Genomic DNA, 15,925 nt, shown 5'->3' with positions numbered 1-15,925 from the left:
ATTTCTCTGTAAAGCAAATTTCTCTGATATCTTTTCAAAAAGGTAGCACACATATCCTCATTGTGCTTCATAATTAAGCTGTGGGATTATGTTTCTAAGTACAAGTGTGCTCTTTAAAACATGATTGTAATACTTCACCGTTGGTTCTTCAGGTGACGCTGTACAGCTACAACTGGTCCGTGGATCTGGGCGCCTCTCTGAATCGCGAGCTGGTGCGTCTGGTGAAGTGGCAGAATGCGAGGGCTCACGTCGTCCACTGCCTGTTCAATCAGAAGATGGGTCTCTTCCATCACTACTGCTTTTCCGATGCTCCCATCCATGAAATAGACTCCAAGCAGGTGAAAACACTCTGGTGTATTGTAAGCAGGCCAACAGCAGTACAGGAAGAAAAGCATCATGGGATCACTTCATTGTTAGTTATTTGTGAGGGACGTTTTGTGATGTCTGTACTCAGTGAGAGCTGAGTCAGAGAGAGCACACAGAGGGTTTAAGCACTGAAGCACCATTTAGTACATAAACTGTACCTCAAAGATGGCCTTAACTGGTTGCTGAATGCCCGTTTTAAAAGCAGGACAGCCTCACTGTGTCTTAGGTTTTAGGTTATGAGCAAGTTGTCGTCTTATAAGTAATCAGGTAATCAGACTTGGCAGTCAGACCCACAAATGAAAGCTTACTACATTGTTTTTTTCTGTGTATAAACAATGTAAAATACTTTTTGGTGACTGTTTTGTTTACATACACGTTAGCAAAGTCCGTCTCTGAGGATACTTCAGTCTCCTCTGATATTTACAGGTGCCCAAACAGTCCTGTTGTTGTCTGTGCCACCCCAACATGCTTTGCTGGGTAGATTGCACTGCATGACTGGAGCGCAGCATCAAACTGTTAAACTGTACAGTTGCACACTTCCTACAAAATCCAGCAAAATGTCGTTTACGGTCCAGTTACCCCAGCAGGTGTCTAGCAGCTTAGTCTGCCCTCACCTGTCAGTCAAAGCTTTCGATTCTTAAAAATAGAGATCAACGCATTTTTGATACAAATCTGTTGATGTGCTTTTTGGCCGTTAAGCACCGACTTCATTTTTTAGCCCTGGAGTTTTCTTTTGGGTTCAATATCGCATACTTTATTCTAACGTCATTTGTGTGTGTGTGTGTGTGTGTGTGTGTGTGTGTGTGTGTGTATATACATACATACATACATACACACACAAATGAAGTCAGTGCTTAATGGCCAAAAAGCATATCAACAGATTTGTATCAAAAATGCATTGATCTCTATGTATGTGTGCATACATATATATTCATATATGTATGTGTGCATACATATATGAATATATATGTATGCACACATACATATATGAATATATATGTATGCACACATACATATATTCATATATGTATGTGTGCATACATATATGAATATATGTATGCACACATACATATATGAATATATGTATGCACACATACATATATATTCATATATGTATGCAAGGCAGTCAAAGCAGTCAAAGTTGAAGGTACAGTGCTCTGACAGAGGAATCAGTTCCAGCTCCAGTAATACTGACTTTATGAGAGAAGCTGCAGTATGGACTGAAAGTAGTATTCGAGTATTTGATTTGGAACCCAGGGCGTATTTTTTATTCATGGTATTTCAGCAGCTGCTGAGTCACCAGCAGCTCTCACAGTCAGTGCTGTGCTTGTCCTGCATTAGAGAAAGAAAGGAGGCAGCTGACTACGATCGGCCATCATGTGTTCACATGTGGTGACAGCAAATGACCAGTGTCAAACTCACTGCAGAGGTTGTTATGTGGCATCAGCACTGTGGCAGTCACCGCGTGCTTCCTGTAATGACACGCTGTGTTAACTGAGTTCTGCAATGACAGGCTGTGCCGCTCAGTTATTGTGCAACTGTGGAATATGATCTGCACAGGGGTGTTTTTCATATAAAAGCAGGACGATTAACGCTGCTTAACATGTCAGACGTGGTCCTGCCACAATGATTGTTCTGGGAGAATAATCACAGCCTTCTTTCTTTTTATAACAGCAATATAAAAAATGACATCAGAAAAACCTCGGCAGCATTTTCAGGCTCCCCCTTAGACCTCAGACTTGCCTCTAAAAAGCACGGCTGCACCTTCTGTTTCTGCTGCATCTGGTGGGGAGCTGGTGAGGAGAACAGGATGCTAGCTCAGGTGGAATCAGCCTGGGAGGCTAGCATCTGCACTCGCGCTGTCACAGGAGGCAGCAGCTCCCGGAGCACACTTCATGCAGCTGTTGTGTCCCGAGGACGAATTTGTGTGACTCCCACATGGATGGTGATGTCATTACTTGATCCAGCCTGTTAGTGGTCCTCGTGCTATTTATGAGTTTCAGTGACGATGTGTCACAGTAATGTGTTTTCATCTTGTACTATGATACAATAGTTGTATAGAGAGCTGCAGGGCTGCATCTCTGTGGTTCCTCTTACAAAAAGCTGAAATCGTCGCGGCTTATTACAGTAAATAAGCATCGTTTATCATTTTTGCAACATGCACACAAAATGCTAATGTCAGGCTATGACAGTTGTAGCCGTGGGACTATAACCACCTCTTAGCATGTACGTAATTAGCCCGAGAGGTTTGGGATTTATCTGAGTGTGAGTGTCATTTTTAAATGAGCATTTCTTGCTTTTGCATCAGAACCATTTCTGCTTTGCTCCGTTTGTCCTCCTGCAGCATTTTCTGTACGATCACTGTAAAGTTTGGCTTTTTAGATAAAAGAGGTGTTTTTTAACTTTGGTCTGCTACTAGTCGCCCCTACTACACTTATCTCGTGTAAAATATTCAATATTTGGGAGATGCTGCAGTGTGCAAACTGTTTTCAGTTCAGTCGCTTGACATCCTGTGTAAATATTGGCAGGCAAAGACTGTCACTGAAGCCTCTTCCATATTTATGCCACTTGCAGCTTCATCAAAGCTCGCTGTGGCTCGATTCAGCTTTGTTTTCTGTTTTGCGTGTCTCAGCAAAAACTGCTGGACACCCTTTATTAAATATGGAGTTTTGGATCAATATGCAGTTGATGGTGTTGGCAGCAGAAACCAAAACAAGATTTTTCAGCCACACGACTAAGCATTTTTATTCTCCTTGATTATTACCCTTCTCTATCTGCTGTCTTCTTATGTTGTCCGGATCATATCCTGGAAATATAACCCTGTCACATCAGCGGCCTTGTTTTCCAAAATGGAGGACTTAACCACCTCAGTGCAATTTAGCCTCTGTCAGTTTCCATTCATCCTCCTCGATTATTTATGATCCTCTCTCACACAGAGGGCTTTGGGTTGTAGGTTTCTGTAGTCTGCTGTGCCGCCTGTTTAATAACTGTTTGCAAAGCATCTTTTACATCCCATCTTCCCTCCCACTCTCACACATCAGCTGTCACATCAGCTTCGCTGCTCTGAGGACAGCAGTGCAAGAAGGCTCCACTTCTACAGCTACTGATTGATTTTACAATCGTTTTTCCTGGTGAGATGAAGGGGGTGTCATACGTGATAGTGTACTACAGATGGCTTGAGAATTGGGCGACTAAAAAGGCTTCTGTGTTGGAACATCTGGAAAAATGTAGGCAGAGAAAGCAGAGTGACGGCATCAGCGACTGCTGCTAAAATACAAGAGACATCATGCAAATGATAAAGCCATCAAGCCACAGAGCTTTTCAAAAATCGATTAAAACTAGCTTGCATCGTGCAGCATTGGCGTAGATGGAACATTGATTTGTAACCTGTGATTCAATTCAATTTTATTTATATAGCGCCAAATCACAACATAAGTCGCCTCAAGGCGCTTCATAGATACAGAGAGAAAAACCCAACAATCATATGACCCCCTATGAGCAGCACTTTGGCGACAGTGGGAAGGAAAAACTCCCTTTTAACAGGAAGAAACCTCAGACAGAACCAGGCTCAGGGAGGGGCGGGGCCATCTGCTGTGATTGGTTGGGGTGAGAGAAGGAAGACAGGATAAAGACATGCTGTGGAAGAGAGACAGAGGTTAATAACAGATATGATTCAATGCAGAGAGGTCTGTTAACACATAGTGAGTGAGAAAACAGTGATGTGAGGACACTGCAGTTTATCAAGTTTAGTTTGTTTACAGATGTGAACCTCACAGATGTGCAAGACTACTGTATAAACATGAAAAAGGATTTGAAGAGACATGAAAAACGAGGCACAGTCAAAAACTTTTATTTAAATATGGTCTAATCCGGCGGTCCCCAACCGGTTTAATGTCAGACGGTATTTTCACAGACCGGCCTTTAAGGTGTGGCGGATAAATACAGCAACATAAAATAAAACCCGAGCCTCAACTCTCGCGGCCCGGTACCAAACGACCAGTGCCGGTCCACGGCCCGGGGGTTGGGGACCGCTGGTCTAACCTTGTGACGAATGGATTCAGAAACCCTCTCATATTATTGAAGGAGTGATTATTTAAAAAGCTGCCACCTCATGTTGCACAGCCATGTTTTTCATGTCTTCTTTTCAGAACAAGAACTTTTGAATTGTTTCGTTTAGGGGACATCTGTAAACTGTAAAACAAAAACCTCTGTGAACAGGCCCCCTGCTGGTGGTGGTAGATGTGAGGAAGAGTCCTAATCTGAGCCAAAGCGCTGTCCACGCAGACTAGCCAAAGGCCCAGCTACAGTGGGGAGCGAGTATTTTGGGATCGTTCGATTGGAGGAAAACTCCTGGAGTAGATGCGTCTGTAGAACACACTAAGGGACGAGGTCTTTGGTGACTGTTCGGCTCTTCTGGCTCAGATCGGAGATCACTGGTTGGATAATCAGCATACAGTACTTTTCCAGTATGGAGAAGTATACCGAGAGCAAAGAGTGCCACCCTTCCCCACCATGTCAAGCTGACCATGGTGTTGTTTAAATAAATCATGTAATGCTGTTTTAGTTTGAATGAAAGTTCAGTAAAATCCAGCAAAATGTCATGCACAGTGTGAGCAAAACAGACGGACGAAGGGACTTATTAGACCCCGTTTTGCAGCCGAGAATGACACCAAATGCCCTTTCAGTCTTCTCCCTGTGGCCAACAACAAAACAAGCGCAAAGAATAGAAAGAAGCAAACTTTTCCTTTCCCTCCGATGGCCTCGCTCTTCATCACGGCATTACTAATGAGTGCGGACAGAAGGCAGAGTCAGAGCAGCAGAAAATTTGCCTGAACAGAACTTCATCTGTCAAGGTCCTGATGAGAAGCAGAGGGAGCACCAGTGCACGGTTTGACCCCCCAGCCTGTGGGCATGGTGCAGCCAGCACTGCCACACGAGGGGCATCTGGGCCCTGAGCTGCTCCGCTGAGCAAACTCACCCAAAAGCTCCTGTCAACAGCAAAAAGAGAAGAACAGACAAAACTAATATGCAGCGCGGTGACTGCAGCACGTCGCTGCGTCATGTGATAGAAGAATGCAAATGTGCTTCCTGTCTGTGGTGTCCAAGGCTTGAGCATCCTCAGGTTAAGGCAGAATTAATCACCTGATGAACACAGACTAAGATTTCACGTATTAAACTCTTTTAAGATGAGTTTTAACGGACCATACAAAAACAAGACCTTTCCAGATTATTGAGTTCCCTCTTGCTGCTTGTGAAATGACTTCTTGTGAAGGACTTGGGCCCAGACTTCTCTTCTGCTGTGAGCAGCACTGTCTGAGCGATGACACCCAGCAGTCACCACCACAAACATCAAACCCTCCAACACAAGCTTCTCATACAGAAACGCCAACCTGTGGCTTCAGACAGTGTTTTAGTGGTGACTTTAAAAGCTGCTGTGCTGTGCTTGGCTCAGATATAAGCTAGCATTTGCTAACAGTAGCCCGGTGAAAGCCTGCTTGGCCAGACAGGAAACTGCGATTCACTCGACAACTATGTAATAAGAGTGGTTTCCTGAGGTTACTCAGGAGGTATTTAGCTGCTAAGTGAGGTGATGGCGTCATTAATTGTCGAGGTATTTGATTTATTCTCTATCTTGATCAGGATCCCAACCCATTCCTCGGTCCCTCCATGGAGCCTGATGCATTGCTGCGTAGCGCAGTCCCTCCTCTGCCCAGTAAAGAGCAGGGCAGACTGGGAAACTCTGGTCGAAGTCTTGCTCCCCTCCACTTTCCCTCAGAGTTGCTTCCCTTTGATGAAGCTCTGAGGGACGTCTGCACCATTCGGCCTTTGATGGACGGAGATGTGGTGGCTCGACATGGCAGCCAGCTGTTGGAGATCAAAGCTGCTGAGCGGAGAGGTGAATAGTTTGACCTGTACATTAAACATGATGTCAGTTTGAAAAATTAATGGCTTTGTTTTTATTCTTACAGAATTAGAGAAGCAGATGAAGATAGAGAACCTGTTCGTGACCTGGCAGCAGAGGTCAGCACAGTCCAACATGCCCATTTCAGTAAGTATTTTCAACAGTGTTTAACCCTTTAGAGCCGGTCGCTGGGGTCACACAGGCACCTGCAATGTTTTTATTAAACATCTGTAATTCCCATAACTCCTGAACCAGTTGCTCAATTGAAAGAATTCCCACGCTTCCTGAAAGCAGCGGCTCAGCAGGGTCAACGTAAGTAAATGTAGCCTTAAAGACAGCTGTTCTTATAATGGAGCCTGTGGAGTGTGAGGAATGCAAAACAAAAGAAAGTTAAAAGAAAAGCAGCACACGTGTCGTTATACTTTCTGAAAAGCCTGCCCCCTGGTGGTGATAGTTTTAGTTAACGTTCATAAAGGGGAATCACAAAATGCACCTTTAAGTTCATAATGATGATGGATATTTAAAACATAAACAGCAAATTGTATTTGACCAGTAAATTCTTCCACTGTGCAAGCAGCATAATCTCAGATGGAGCTAATTGCACTCGACTAACCCGGGGGAACAGCGTCTCACTGCTTCATGTCTTTGAGGGGCTTCAGTTACAGCTCACTCCTCGGGGAAATCATTTTGCATCGCCTTGTTTCAAAGTGGGGAATATCCGAGCTAATTAAAAAGGTTTCTATCTGACACCGTGACATCTCGAGAGGTTACACGGTGGCATTAAATTTACAAATTTGATATTTCAGCAGTCGCCCACATGGTGCTCTTACTGAAGCACATCCAGCAGGAGGTCTGCAGCCTGAGCTGAGTCTGTCGGGGCCAGGACCCATGTCCAGTGCAATAAACAAGCTAAATTACCTGTTGGCTGTAGTTTGAATGCTGATCTGCTGCTAAACGTTCAGCCTGGTGTCATCTTTGATGTTGCTGTGGTCTTTTATGTCATCCCACTTGCAGTTTCATACTTTTACCATTTCAGTAAGAGTTACCTTGGCTGTCTCTGCAGGGGACAGATTTGGAGACTCTGAAGCAGTCGTCCCGACTGGTCCACTACTGTGCCACCCCTCTGCTCTTTGACCCCGTCTTCCGCAAGCAGATCCAAGAGGAACAGATTATTCAGCCTCTAGAAAAGGTTTGTTTTCCATGCAACTAAAGGCAAAGTTACTGGCAGATTCATTTTTCACTTTAGACATTTTATTCATATGAAGACCGAATATAAATACAGTCTTCAATTTCTGATCCTGTGTTTAATGTTCCTCTCTTACTTCATGGTAAACGCAGTGACTCCAGGTTAGGAATCCTCTGTTTTACATTCATGCTTGATTTGAGATGTTCTTTTACAAAAGGATTTGCTTTAACGACGACACAGAAAACACATCAAATATTTAGACTGAGAAAATGGATCATTTTGGTCCAGAAGAGTCATTTTCAATTCAACGGCAGGAAAAATGTTTACAAAACTGGAGCAGGGCGACGTGTAAACAGTGTAGCATCGCCCCTTCTTTTAACAACAGTCCATAAATAGACTTGGAGCTGAGGACACCAGTTGCTGGACTTTTGGAAACAAATGCTGTTGTTTATTTTGGTCCCTTTTTTTTAACTTTCCCTACGCACAGCATTATACATCTGTAAAGACCAGAAAAGGGCTGAGTGAGGATGGGCAACTCTCCGTTTAATCCATTTATTGTGCACAGATAAGACATCTGAGAGCATCATATCACAAAAGGCTATTCATATCATCAAGTATTTCCAACACTGAGATCCAGTTTGTTCTTTCTATGAAAAGGCCTCAAATACTCCAAACGAGTGAGCGGGTAACCCTTTAGCTGAGGAGAAAACATGCTTTCATATTAGTCCTGTTAGTCATTTGTTGGATATAAACCTTTAAGGGCCAGAAGATATTTTCACTGAGACGAGATCCTGAATGCAAACTCCTACTGCTTCCCAGAATGCATTTATTCGAACACACTGCTAATTATTTCCACATTAAAGCATAAATGAAGCTATTCTTTGCTCTGGTGCTCCGTAGTTTCATGTCAACCAATTATTTTTGCAGTAGCCTAAAACATGCGTTGAATGTGTTTTTGAATGAGCCTTGGATGCCTTCCTCCACTCTTCCTGGGAATATCGTCGTGTTAGTCCTCTGCAGTGTTTTTACAGAAGACTCAGAGGACTCGTCTGCTAATAAGTGATATAGTTTACATATCAACCCCTTCCCAGAAGACTAGTTTTTCTATTATGGTCAAAGAGGGAATAGATAGTGACTGATGAAGTTAGTTAATTGTAAGTATTTAAAGCCTTTTTATTGTTATTTAACAACACAATGAAGGTTTTAGAGGAATTTATTTCAGAGCCTGATGTTTCCTAAAGTATCTCAGTCTGGCCCCAAAGTGTGTGACTAGATTTGCTTAAGTCTTTAACAACGACAGTATCATCTGTGCAGTGTTCGATGTGGCGTTCAGGCTGCTGAGCTGTACATCCTGTTTCATTACCCACCAAATGTGTTCAGTTGACGAAAGGTCTGCAGACACTTCAGTTCAGCATACTAAGTGTTTGCTTGGGCGCGTGTGTTGCTCTAAAACCTGCATATGCTTTCCAGCATTGACGGTACCTTTGCAGAAGTGCAAGCCACCAGTTCCAGCACCTTCTGAACTGATAACTAGCAGATGGTCCCTCTCCTCGTTAGTCCAGAGGAACAAGAATTTCAAATTTTGCTTCATCTGATCACAAAACAGTTTTCCATTTTGCCTCAGTTCATTTTAAATGAGCTTTGCTTAGTTGAAGATCACCTTCTGTGCCTCTCTACATCTTACTCACCTGTATTAAAGGAACCCAGTTAGCTGCAAAATGCTCCTCCGGCTGGTTTACCCCACCAGCCTCGTGTTGTTGTCATGCTGACAGATGAGGAGGGGGCTGTGGACACCTGACTTCCTCAACATGAGCTCAGCTGCAAAACGAGAAATGGTTTTTCATGAAAGAGTAAAATGTCTCAACATTTGATATGTTTTCTGTGTTCTGTTGTGAAAGGAGTATTGATTTACACAGCACTCCAGCATGTTTTATGTTAGTGTTGTAAATTTATTCCCTGGAAGTTCCTTTCAAACCTCAGGAGGAAGTTTTGTAGGATTCCAGCTTCTTTCATCTGAAAAATCTCACAATCGGAGTCACTTTGGTCATTTTCAGTACAGGAACATGTTGTATGTATGGAGCACTTTGTGGTCGACAGGCTTCAGACAGATTCTGGGATGTGGATCAGTTTGTGACGTGTATTTCCACATGTGAGCCCCGGTGCTCCTGCTTCCTGTCAGAGCTGACAGCAGCCCCCTGTCTTTCTGCCTGTGTGCTCTAACTCTGCACATGTCGCTCTTTTCAAGTTAAACAGGCCTTCATCAAAGTTCAAATGCTCTTTCCATTAGTGGTGCATTGATCTGGATTATTCTTCCACGCCTCAGACGTATGGCTTCTTTGTTTCATCAGGCTCAAAATGAAAGTTGTGATTTTCAGTCATCTTTTAGAATTTTGTATTCAAACATGGTTCATTTCTTTGATATGTATTCAGGCCATGTGCACTGTACTATAAATTCTTCTGAAATTGTGTGTGTCAGAAAAGGCATCGCTCCAGTGATTCCACGGCATCAGGTCGGGACCGCAGCTACAGCACAGACTCAGCTGACATGCTGCCCGGCCGACTGAAGGAAGAGTCCTGGCTGCTTGAAATTTCCAGCACCTTCCTTCAGCAGTATGTCCAATACCTGCAGAGCATGGGCTTCATTTTGGTGCAGGTCCGGCCTCAGTCTCCAGCTCGCAGGTGTGTTGGATGTGTGCTTTTCAGCTGTTGCTTCCTTCTAATGTACCCTCAACCCTTTCAGCACCTGTGCGTCCCCCTCCATGAGCTCAGACGTGTTAATCAGAACTTTACGTTGAATCCGGGCTGCTTGTTCTCAGAGATTTCTCTTTAATGCCCCCATTTAAATTCAAATTGTATTTGTCACATACACAGTGAAGTGCTTAGACAATGTTGCGAGATCGATCAGCTTTAGACCAGACAACAAACGATGGAGGCTCCGGAAAAGTGCAATCAAACGATGAGTTTTATTATCACAGGAGAACAACCAACCGTCTATGGAACGCCAGGACTGCCATAATGAATTAATTAAATACACCATTAAATAATTAATTAAATGTGGCAATAATTAATTAAAATTGGAATTAATTAATTAAATAAATAGTTATGACACATGTAATTAATTAATTATTGACACATTTAATTAATTATTTATGTATTTCACATTTTAATTAATTATTGACACATTTAATTAATTATTGACACATTTAATTAATTATTTAATGATATATTTATTTATTTCATTTTGGCAGTCCTGACGCCTGGCTCTCGTCATGAAATAATTTTATCTGTCAGCCTCACCCATCAAACTCAGGGGGCGGGGTTAACGCTGCCCATGCAGCTTCTCTAACATTTGATTGGTTGCCGTGCAAAGTAAGTCAAAACAGGTCGATCCTAGAAAATCGATTGCTTGTGTAGACTTGGGGCAGCCAGTTATCCCAGAATGCAGATCAAATCACAGGCAGCAATGGTGGTGGTGTAGTTTTTCTGTCACCATGCTACACTTTTAACAGTGTTTTAGCCGCGAATGTCGCGCCGTATGTCTGGTCAGGTTGTCAACATAGAACATGCTTGCAAAAGTGCTCAGATGTTTTCAGAGATTTCACTAGCTCTGCTAACAGTTAGCATGCAGAGTGCACCGAGGGGGTACATTAACCGGTTTGTTTACATATTCCACTCTCCGTGTTCCACATGTTGCATTCGCAGATTCTCATTTTCACCGAACGATCGTCTCTTTCCGCCTGGTCTTGTGTCTCTGTGCTTCTGTAACATAAAGAACGAGCTGACATTTTTCTCACGAAACCAGCGATCAGCTCAACAGACCCTCAGTTTACCTGCATGCATCCTCCTCCTCATCTGTCAGCTGTTTAACACCTGCTGCTAATTCAAGAAACACGCCTAGTTACCTGGTGATAGTCACAGTTTAACTGGGCAGCCGGTACTCGATATAACGCAATGTCAGCGCATTTTTCTGCACAAGATAAGTAAATATAGTATTTTCCCCGAGCGCAGAGCTGCTGGAGCTCGTTTCCTTACAGAGCACTTTATAGACGAACAGCTTCATCAGCGGCTGATGTCCAATCACCAGCACACAGCTTTCAAACCTCAGCTGAGTTTTAGCTCTCAGTGGTTAAACGCTGGACTTCATTCACTCAGGTTCTGTCTGTCGGGTCACGTTTACTTCGCTGTTTTATTTACAACTGAGCAAATCGGTTTGGCTGAGGTTAAAGTTACGTTTCATAACTGCATAGTTTCACAGACGTTTAATGGTTCACTGGCACATGTGTTAGACTGAACTATCATCTAAATATCATCTGTTTTTTAATAGTTATTCAACTGTATTCTAAGCACCAGCTGTCTGTTAGAATGTGATTTTTTTCTCTCTCTCTGTTGGCAGAGGTATAAAAATGCGCAGGAAAATCTGACGTGCATGGCGAACTTCACCGACGATATTTAGGGAGGAATAAACACACATCAAACATAAATGAACCATTTGTCTGTCTCCATAATTGAGAGAATTTTCTCTTCTTATGTCAACTCTCTCTCTCTTTTTTTTTGCTTTTTCGGTCATGTTATGTTTACCTGTCAAAGGCTTGTTACAAACTATGAAACACATCGTGCAGACTTCTGGATGTTAGAAGAAAACTAATACTGCTCATGAATGAGACTAAAGGCAGGAAGGTGTCCTTTAAAACTAAACATGTTAATAGGACCTCCCTGTTTATATCATAGTTTATGATATAGTACGTGTATTTCAGTAATAGCCTGCTGAGGCCACTATACGTGCTGGCCTCATATCAAATGTGAAGGCAGACTGAGTCTATGTTTGACGTTTTTTATATCTAATCTTCCTTTTCAAACATTTAAACAGCAGCGAGTCTGCAGCTGAGGGAATACAAACTCAAATTGTCGGAACAGGTTTGCTCGTTTCTTGGATTCATTTGGTGATTTATTAAATGTATAACTGTTATTCTAATCTGCTGCTGAGTCTCTTACACTTTTCTTTATGCTGTATATTTTCACGTCTCTGGAATAGTTGGCAGTTAGATAGTCAGCTGGGAAACTTTGTGTTAACTCATGGAGCTGAGGATATCGTGGATATGCTGACCTCGCTGCGTGGTGTACAGAGCGAGGTCAGCATGATTAATATTCACAATAAAAATATTAGCCGAACATCATGAAGTCTGTATGTGTTTCATAGTGTCGAACAACCTTTGTACAGTTAAAGCCAGCAGTTACTACATGACGGAAACACCAACGTTATCTCTTTTATGCGTTTATACACAGATGACGCTGATTACTGAACAAAAACCCAAAGATCAGATGTTAAACAGATTTATTTGCTCTCTCTCCTCCTTAAACATGTTTTTAATGTTAGTTATAATTCAGACTGAAACACGTAGGACACATAAGAACATCAGGAAATAAAACATCGATAAATATAACCTCAGTAAAAGAAGTCAGCGGGGGTTACTACAGCTGTGTACCGGGGCCTGCGCTTTGTCGGTGGGATTGCTTGCGAGGCGAGCGGGTCTATCCCACGCTTTGCCGTGAGACTGGGCAGACATCTCCGAAATCATCGAAACACTTTTGCAAAGAGGCTGTATCTTGACAAACCGACCAGACACATGAAGATTAAACCACTACATTCTCGGCTAAAAAAATATTAAAACGGTATTTGGTGACACACACACAGGGTTTTTCAAAGCTCAGTTCTGTTAGCTTCCACATGCCGGTTGTTGTGTGCTAGAAACAATGGCCACCAGGCCAAAGCAATGGTTTTGACTCGATCAGCGTTAACCCCGCCCCCTGAGTTTGATGGGTGAGGCTGACAGATAAAATTATTTCATGACGAGAGCCAGGCGTCAGGACTGCCAAAATGAAATAAATAAATATATCATTAAATAATTAATTACATGTGTCAATAATTAATGAAATGTGTCAATAATTAATTAAAATGTGAAATACATAAATAATTAATTAAATGTGTCAATAATTAATTAAAATGTGAAATACATAAATAATTAATTAAATGTGTCAATAATTAATTAAATGTGTCAATAATTAAAATGTGAAATACATAATTAATTAATTAAATGTGTCAATAATTAATTAAATGTGTCAATAATTAAAATGTGAAATACATAATTAATTAATTAAATGTGTCAATTAATTAAAATGTGAAATACATAAATAATTAATTAAATGTGTCAATAATTAATTAAATGTGTCAATAATTAAAATGTGAAATACATAATTAATTAATTAAATGTGTCATAACTATATATTTAATTAATTAATTCCAATTTTAATTAATTATTGCCACATTTAATTAATTATTTAATGGTGTATTTAATTAATTCATTATGGCAGTCCTGGCGTTCCATAACCGTCAGCATACGGATTGTTTTGCTCTGACAAGAATACACTGGGTTCTGGTTTTATAGGACAAAATATCACACCTACGTCAATACAGTTCAAAAATACATGGTGACAGACGGGCAAAAGTTCAACTCGTACAGACAAGGGTTCATCACGTACATATAACCTTACACCGACATATAACTTCTCCTTTCTACATTACTTGCCTTTTAAGGTAATAACTTCAGGTCTTAGCTTTTCTGAGAGCTAATAATGGACCCTCCTCATTAATCACTAAGTAGAGTACTTTAGCAGCCAGTCTCAAACTGAAGCAGAAGACACTTAGGCTTTCACTCAAACCTGCTACTAGATTAATATGTGTATCGTAAGCGTGCATGCAATTAACCTGCTATGTTCTCATCTCCCCTCAGCATGTATCATCTGGACACTCTCACCAGTGAAGCTTAAAACCTTCTAGAATGGAACATCAACTCTAACCAAGCACATTTATGCATTGTGTATAAAATGAACTCAACCTGTAAAAATAGAAAGGTCAATGTGATGACAGACATATTCAATGCAATATAAACCCTGCAGGAAATATTACTGATAAATGATACTGTGAAACATGTTATTAATACATTCTTCATAAGGCAGATTATATGGTAGCAATAAAAGAATCTCTGAATCCCCCACAACAACTGCTCGTGACCTAAAATAAACGACTATGAATAGGATAGGAAATAAATATGAAAATAAAGGGTAAATTTAACTAGGAAAGAATAAAGTAAAATATAAAAATTAAAGTTAAAAATAAAATAACTGTACAACAAAATACACAATATAGAAAATATATAAGAGAATATGAAGAAATATGGAACAAAAGCAGCTGTACGAGTATTAAATGGTAATGAAAGAAATGTAATGTCCAGGGTTGGGCACATGTTTAAGTGTCGTGTGAGTGATTGCATCTAAACTGGGGCATGTCTAATGGCAGCAGTTAAAATAAAGGCTTTCATGTGTAAGTCCATATTTATGTTTATTAGATAAGAATAAACAAGTTTCATAAACTGTTTAATTAGTAAACGGGTGTTTTTTTTCTCTCCCTTTAGTGTGTAAAATGTAAGACAATCAGGAATCATTAACCTCCAGTCTTCTCTCGCACTGTCGTGTGTCATACTTGTCTATTAGTCATCTAATCGCATATGTTTTGATTCTCCTCTGACCTTTGACCTCCATCCACTGAGGCAGGAAGCCTGAGCGTCCTGCCTGCTGTCACTTTCTCAGTCTGTGTGTGACTCGCACTGAATTGTCTTCCTGCTTGGATATTTGCTGCTGGCTCTCTATGAGCCTTTGTTGGGTTTTTTATAGTTTAAGCAGATCTTTACTGACCCCTGTCCCCCACTCCACCCCCACCCCCTGTCCTGCAGCATCGCCCGCGCTCGTGCTGCCATGTTGAACTCTATGTCATCAGAAGGCAGGATGTCTTTTTCTTATGTGAAGCAGAAGAGCGAGGACAGCCCTAAGGTTAGTGTTCACCTTGAAAATGCTCTTTTATTCACAAAACTTGGGGATAAAGTCAGACTGTGCTGTGGGAAAACGGGTCCAGTGAATTTCTAATGTGTCAGTAAAACTAAAGTCTCCAGCATCTCCAGAGACGGGTATTTCCTCTACATCTGATTTAAACTTTTTTTTATCAGATTTGACTGAAGAGCTGCCACAGCCATGGTTTGAGCTGTGGTGAGGCAAACTCGAGGAAGACTCATGTACTCATGCACGCTGAGAAGTTGACAGTTTTAGATCTTTCTGTATTTTTAAAAAACAGATGCGAGTTCCCAAAGACGGTGTAAACATGTGTGTAATGATGCAACAATGGAAAAAGACTGCAGCGCTGCTTCAGGGGGTCTAGAAGCTGTTTTGTTTGTACTCAGGCAGTGGTAACCTTTTCATTGCTGCTAACTTTAATGAGTTATGGCGTGTAAAAAGTTCCTCTGTGGCACAACTTCAGCACCTGGCAAATATGGACGCTCTCCTCGATTTAACGGAACATCAGCCTGATTTAAAGTAGGAAACAAAATGTGACGCAGGTTTAAATGTTGTCCTTTCATTGTGTG

The 15,925-nt window shown here is 41.5% G+C and overlaps 1 protein-coding gene across 12 annotated transcripts in view; it reads left to right on the top strand.

Annotated features, from left to right (window-relative positions):
• The window catches only part of szt2 (SZT2 subunit of KICSTOR complex), a 116,358-nt gene that overhangs the window by 77,258 nt on the left and 23,175 nt on the right, over positions 1-15,925 (top strand). For 11 of the 12 annotated variants that reach the window (XM_076874491.1, XM_076874489.1, XM_076874487.1 and 8 more), the window contains 6 exons: positions 153-338; positions 6,007-6,262; positions 6,336-6,415; positions 7,332-7,457; positions 9,931-10,133; positions 15,242-15,338. In XM_076874491.1, the coding sequence (XP_076730606.1) occupies positions 153-338; positions 6,007-6,262; positions 6,336-6,415; positions 7,332-7,457; positions 9,931-10,133; positions 15,242-15,338 (948 nt within the window). Of the gene's footprint in view, positions 1-152; positions 339-6,006; positions 6,263-6,335; positions 6,416-7,331; positions 7,458-9,930; positions 10,134-14,242; positions 14,411-15,241; positions 15,339-15,925 lie in introns of those variants that run through there. The other variant, XM_076874490.1, reaches the window with a different exon arrangement.

Source organism: Maylandia zebra, linkage group LG15 (genome assembly GCF_041146795.1).
Source record: "Maylandia zebra isolate NMK-2024a linkage group LG15, Mzebra_GT3a, whole genome shotgun sequence".
In the NCBI taxonomy this organism is placed as follows: Eukaryota; Metazoa; Chordata; class Actinopteri; order Cichliformes; family Cichlidae; genus Maylandia; species Maylandia zebra.
The sequence above is the reverse complement of the archived record's forward strand: the minus strand, read 5'-3'. Positions and strand labels throughout refer to the sequence as shown.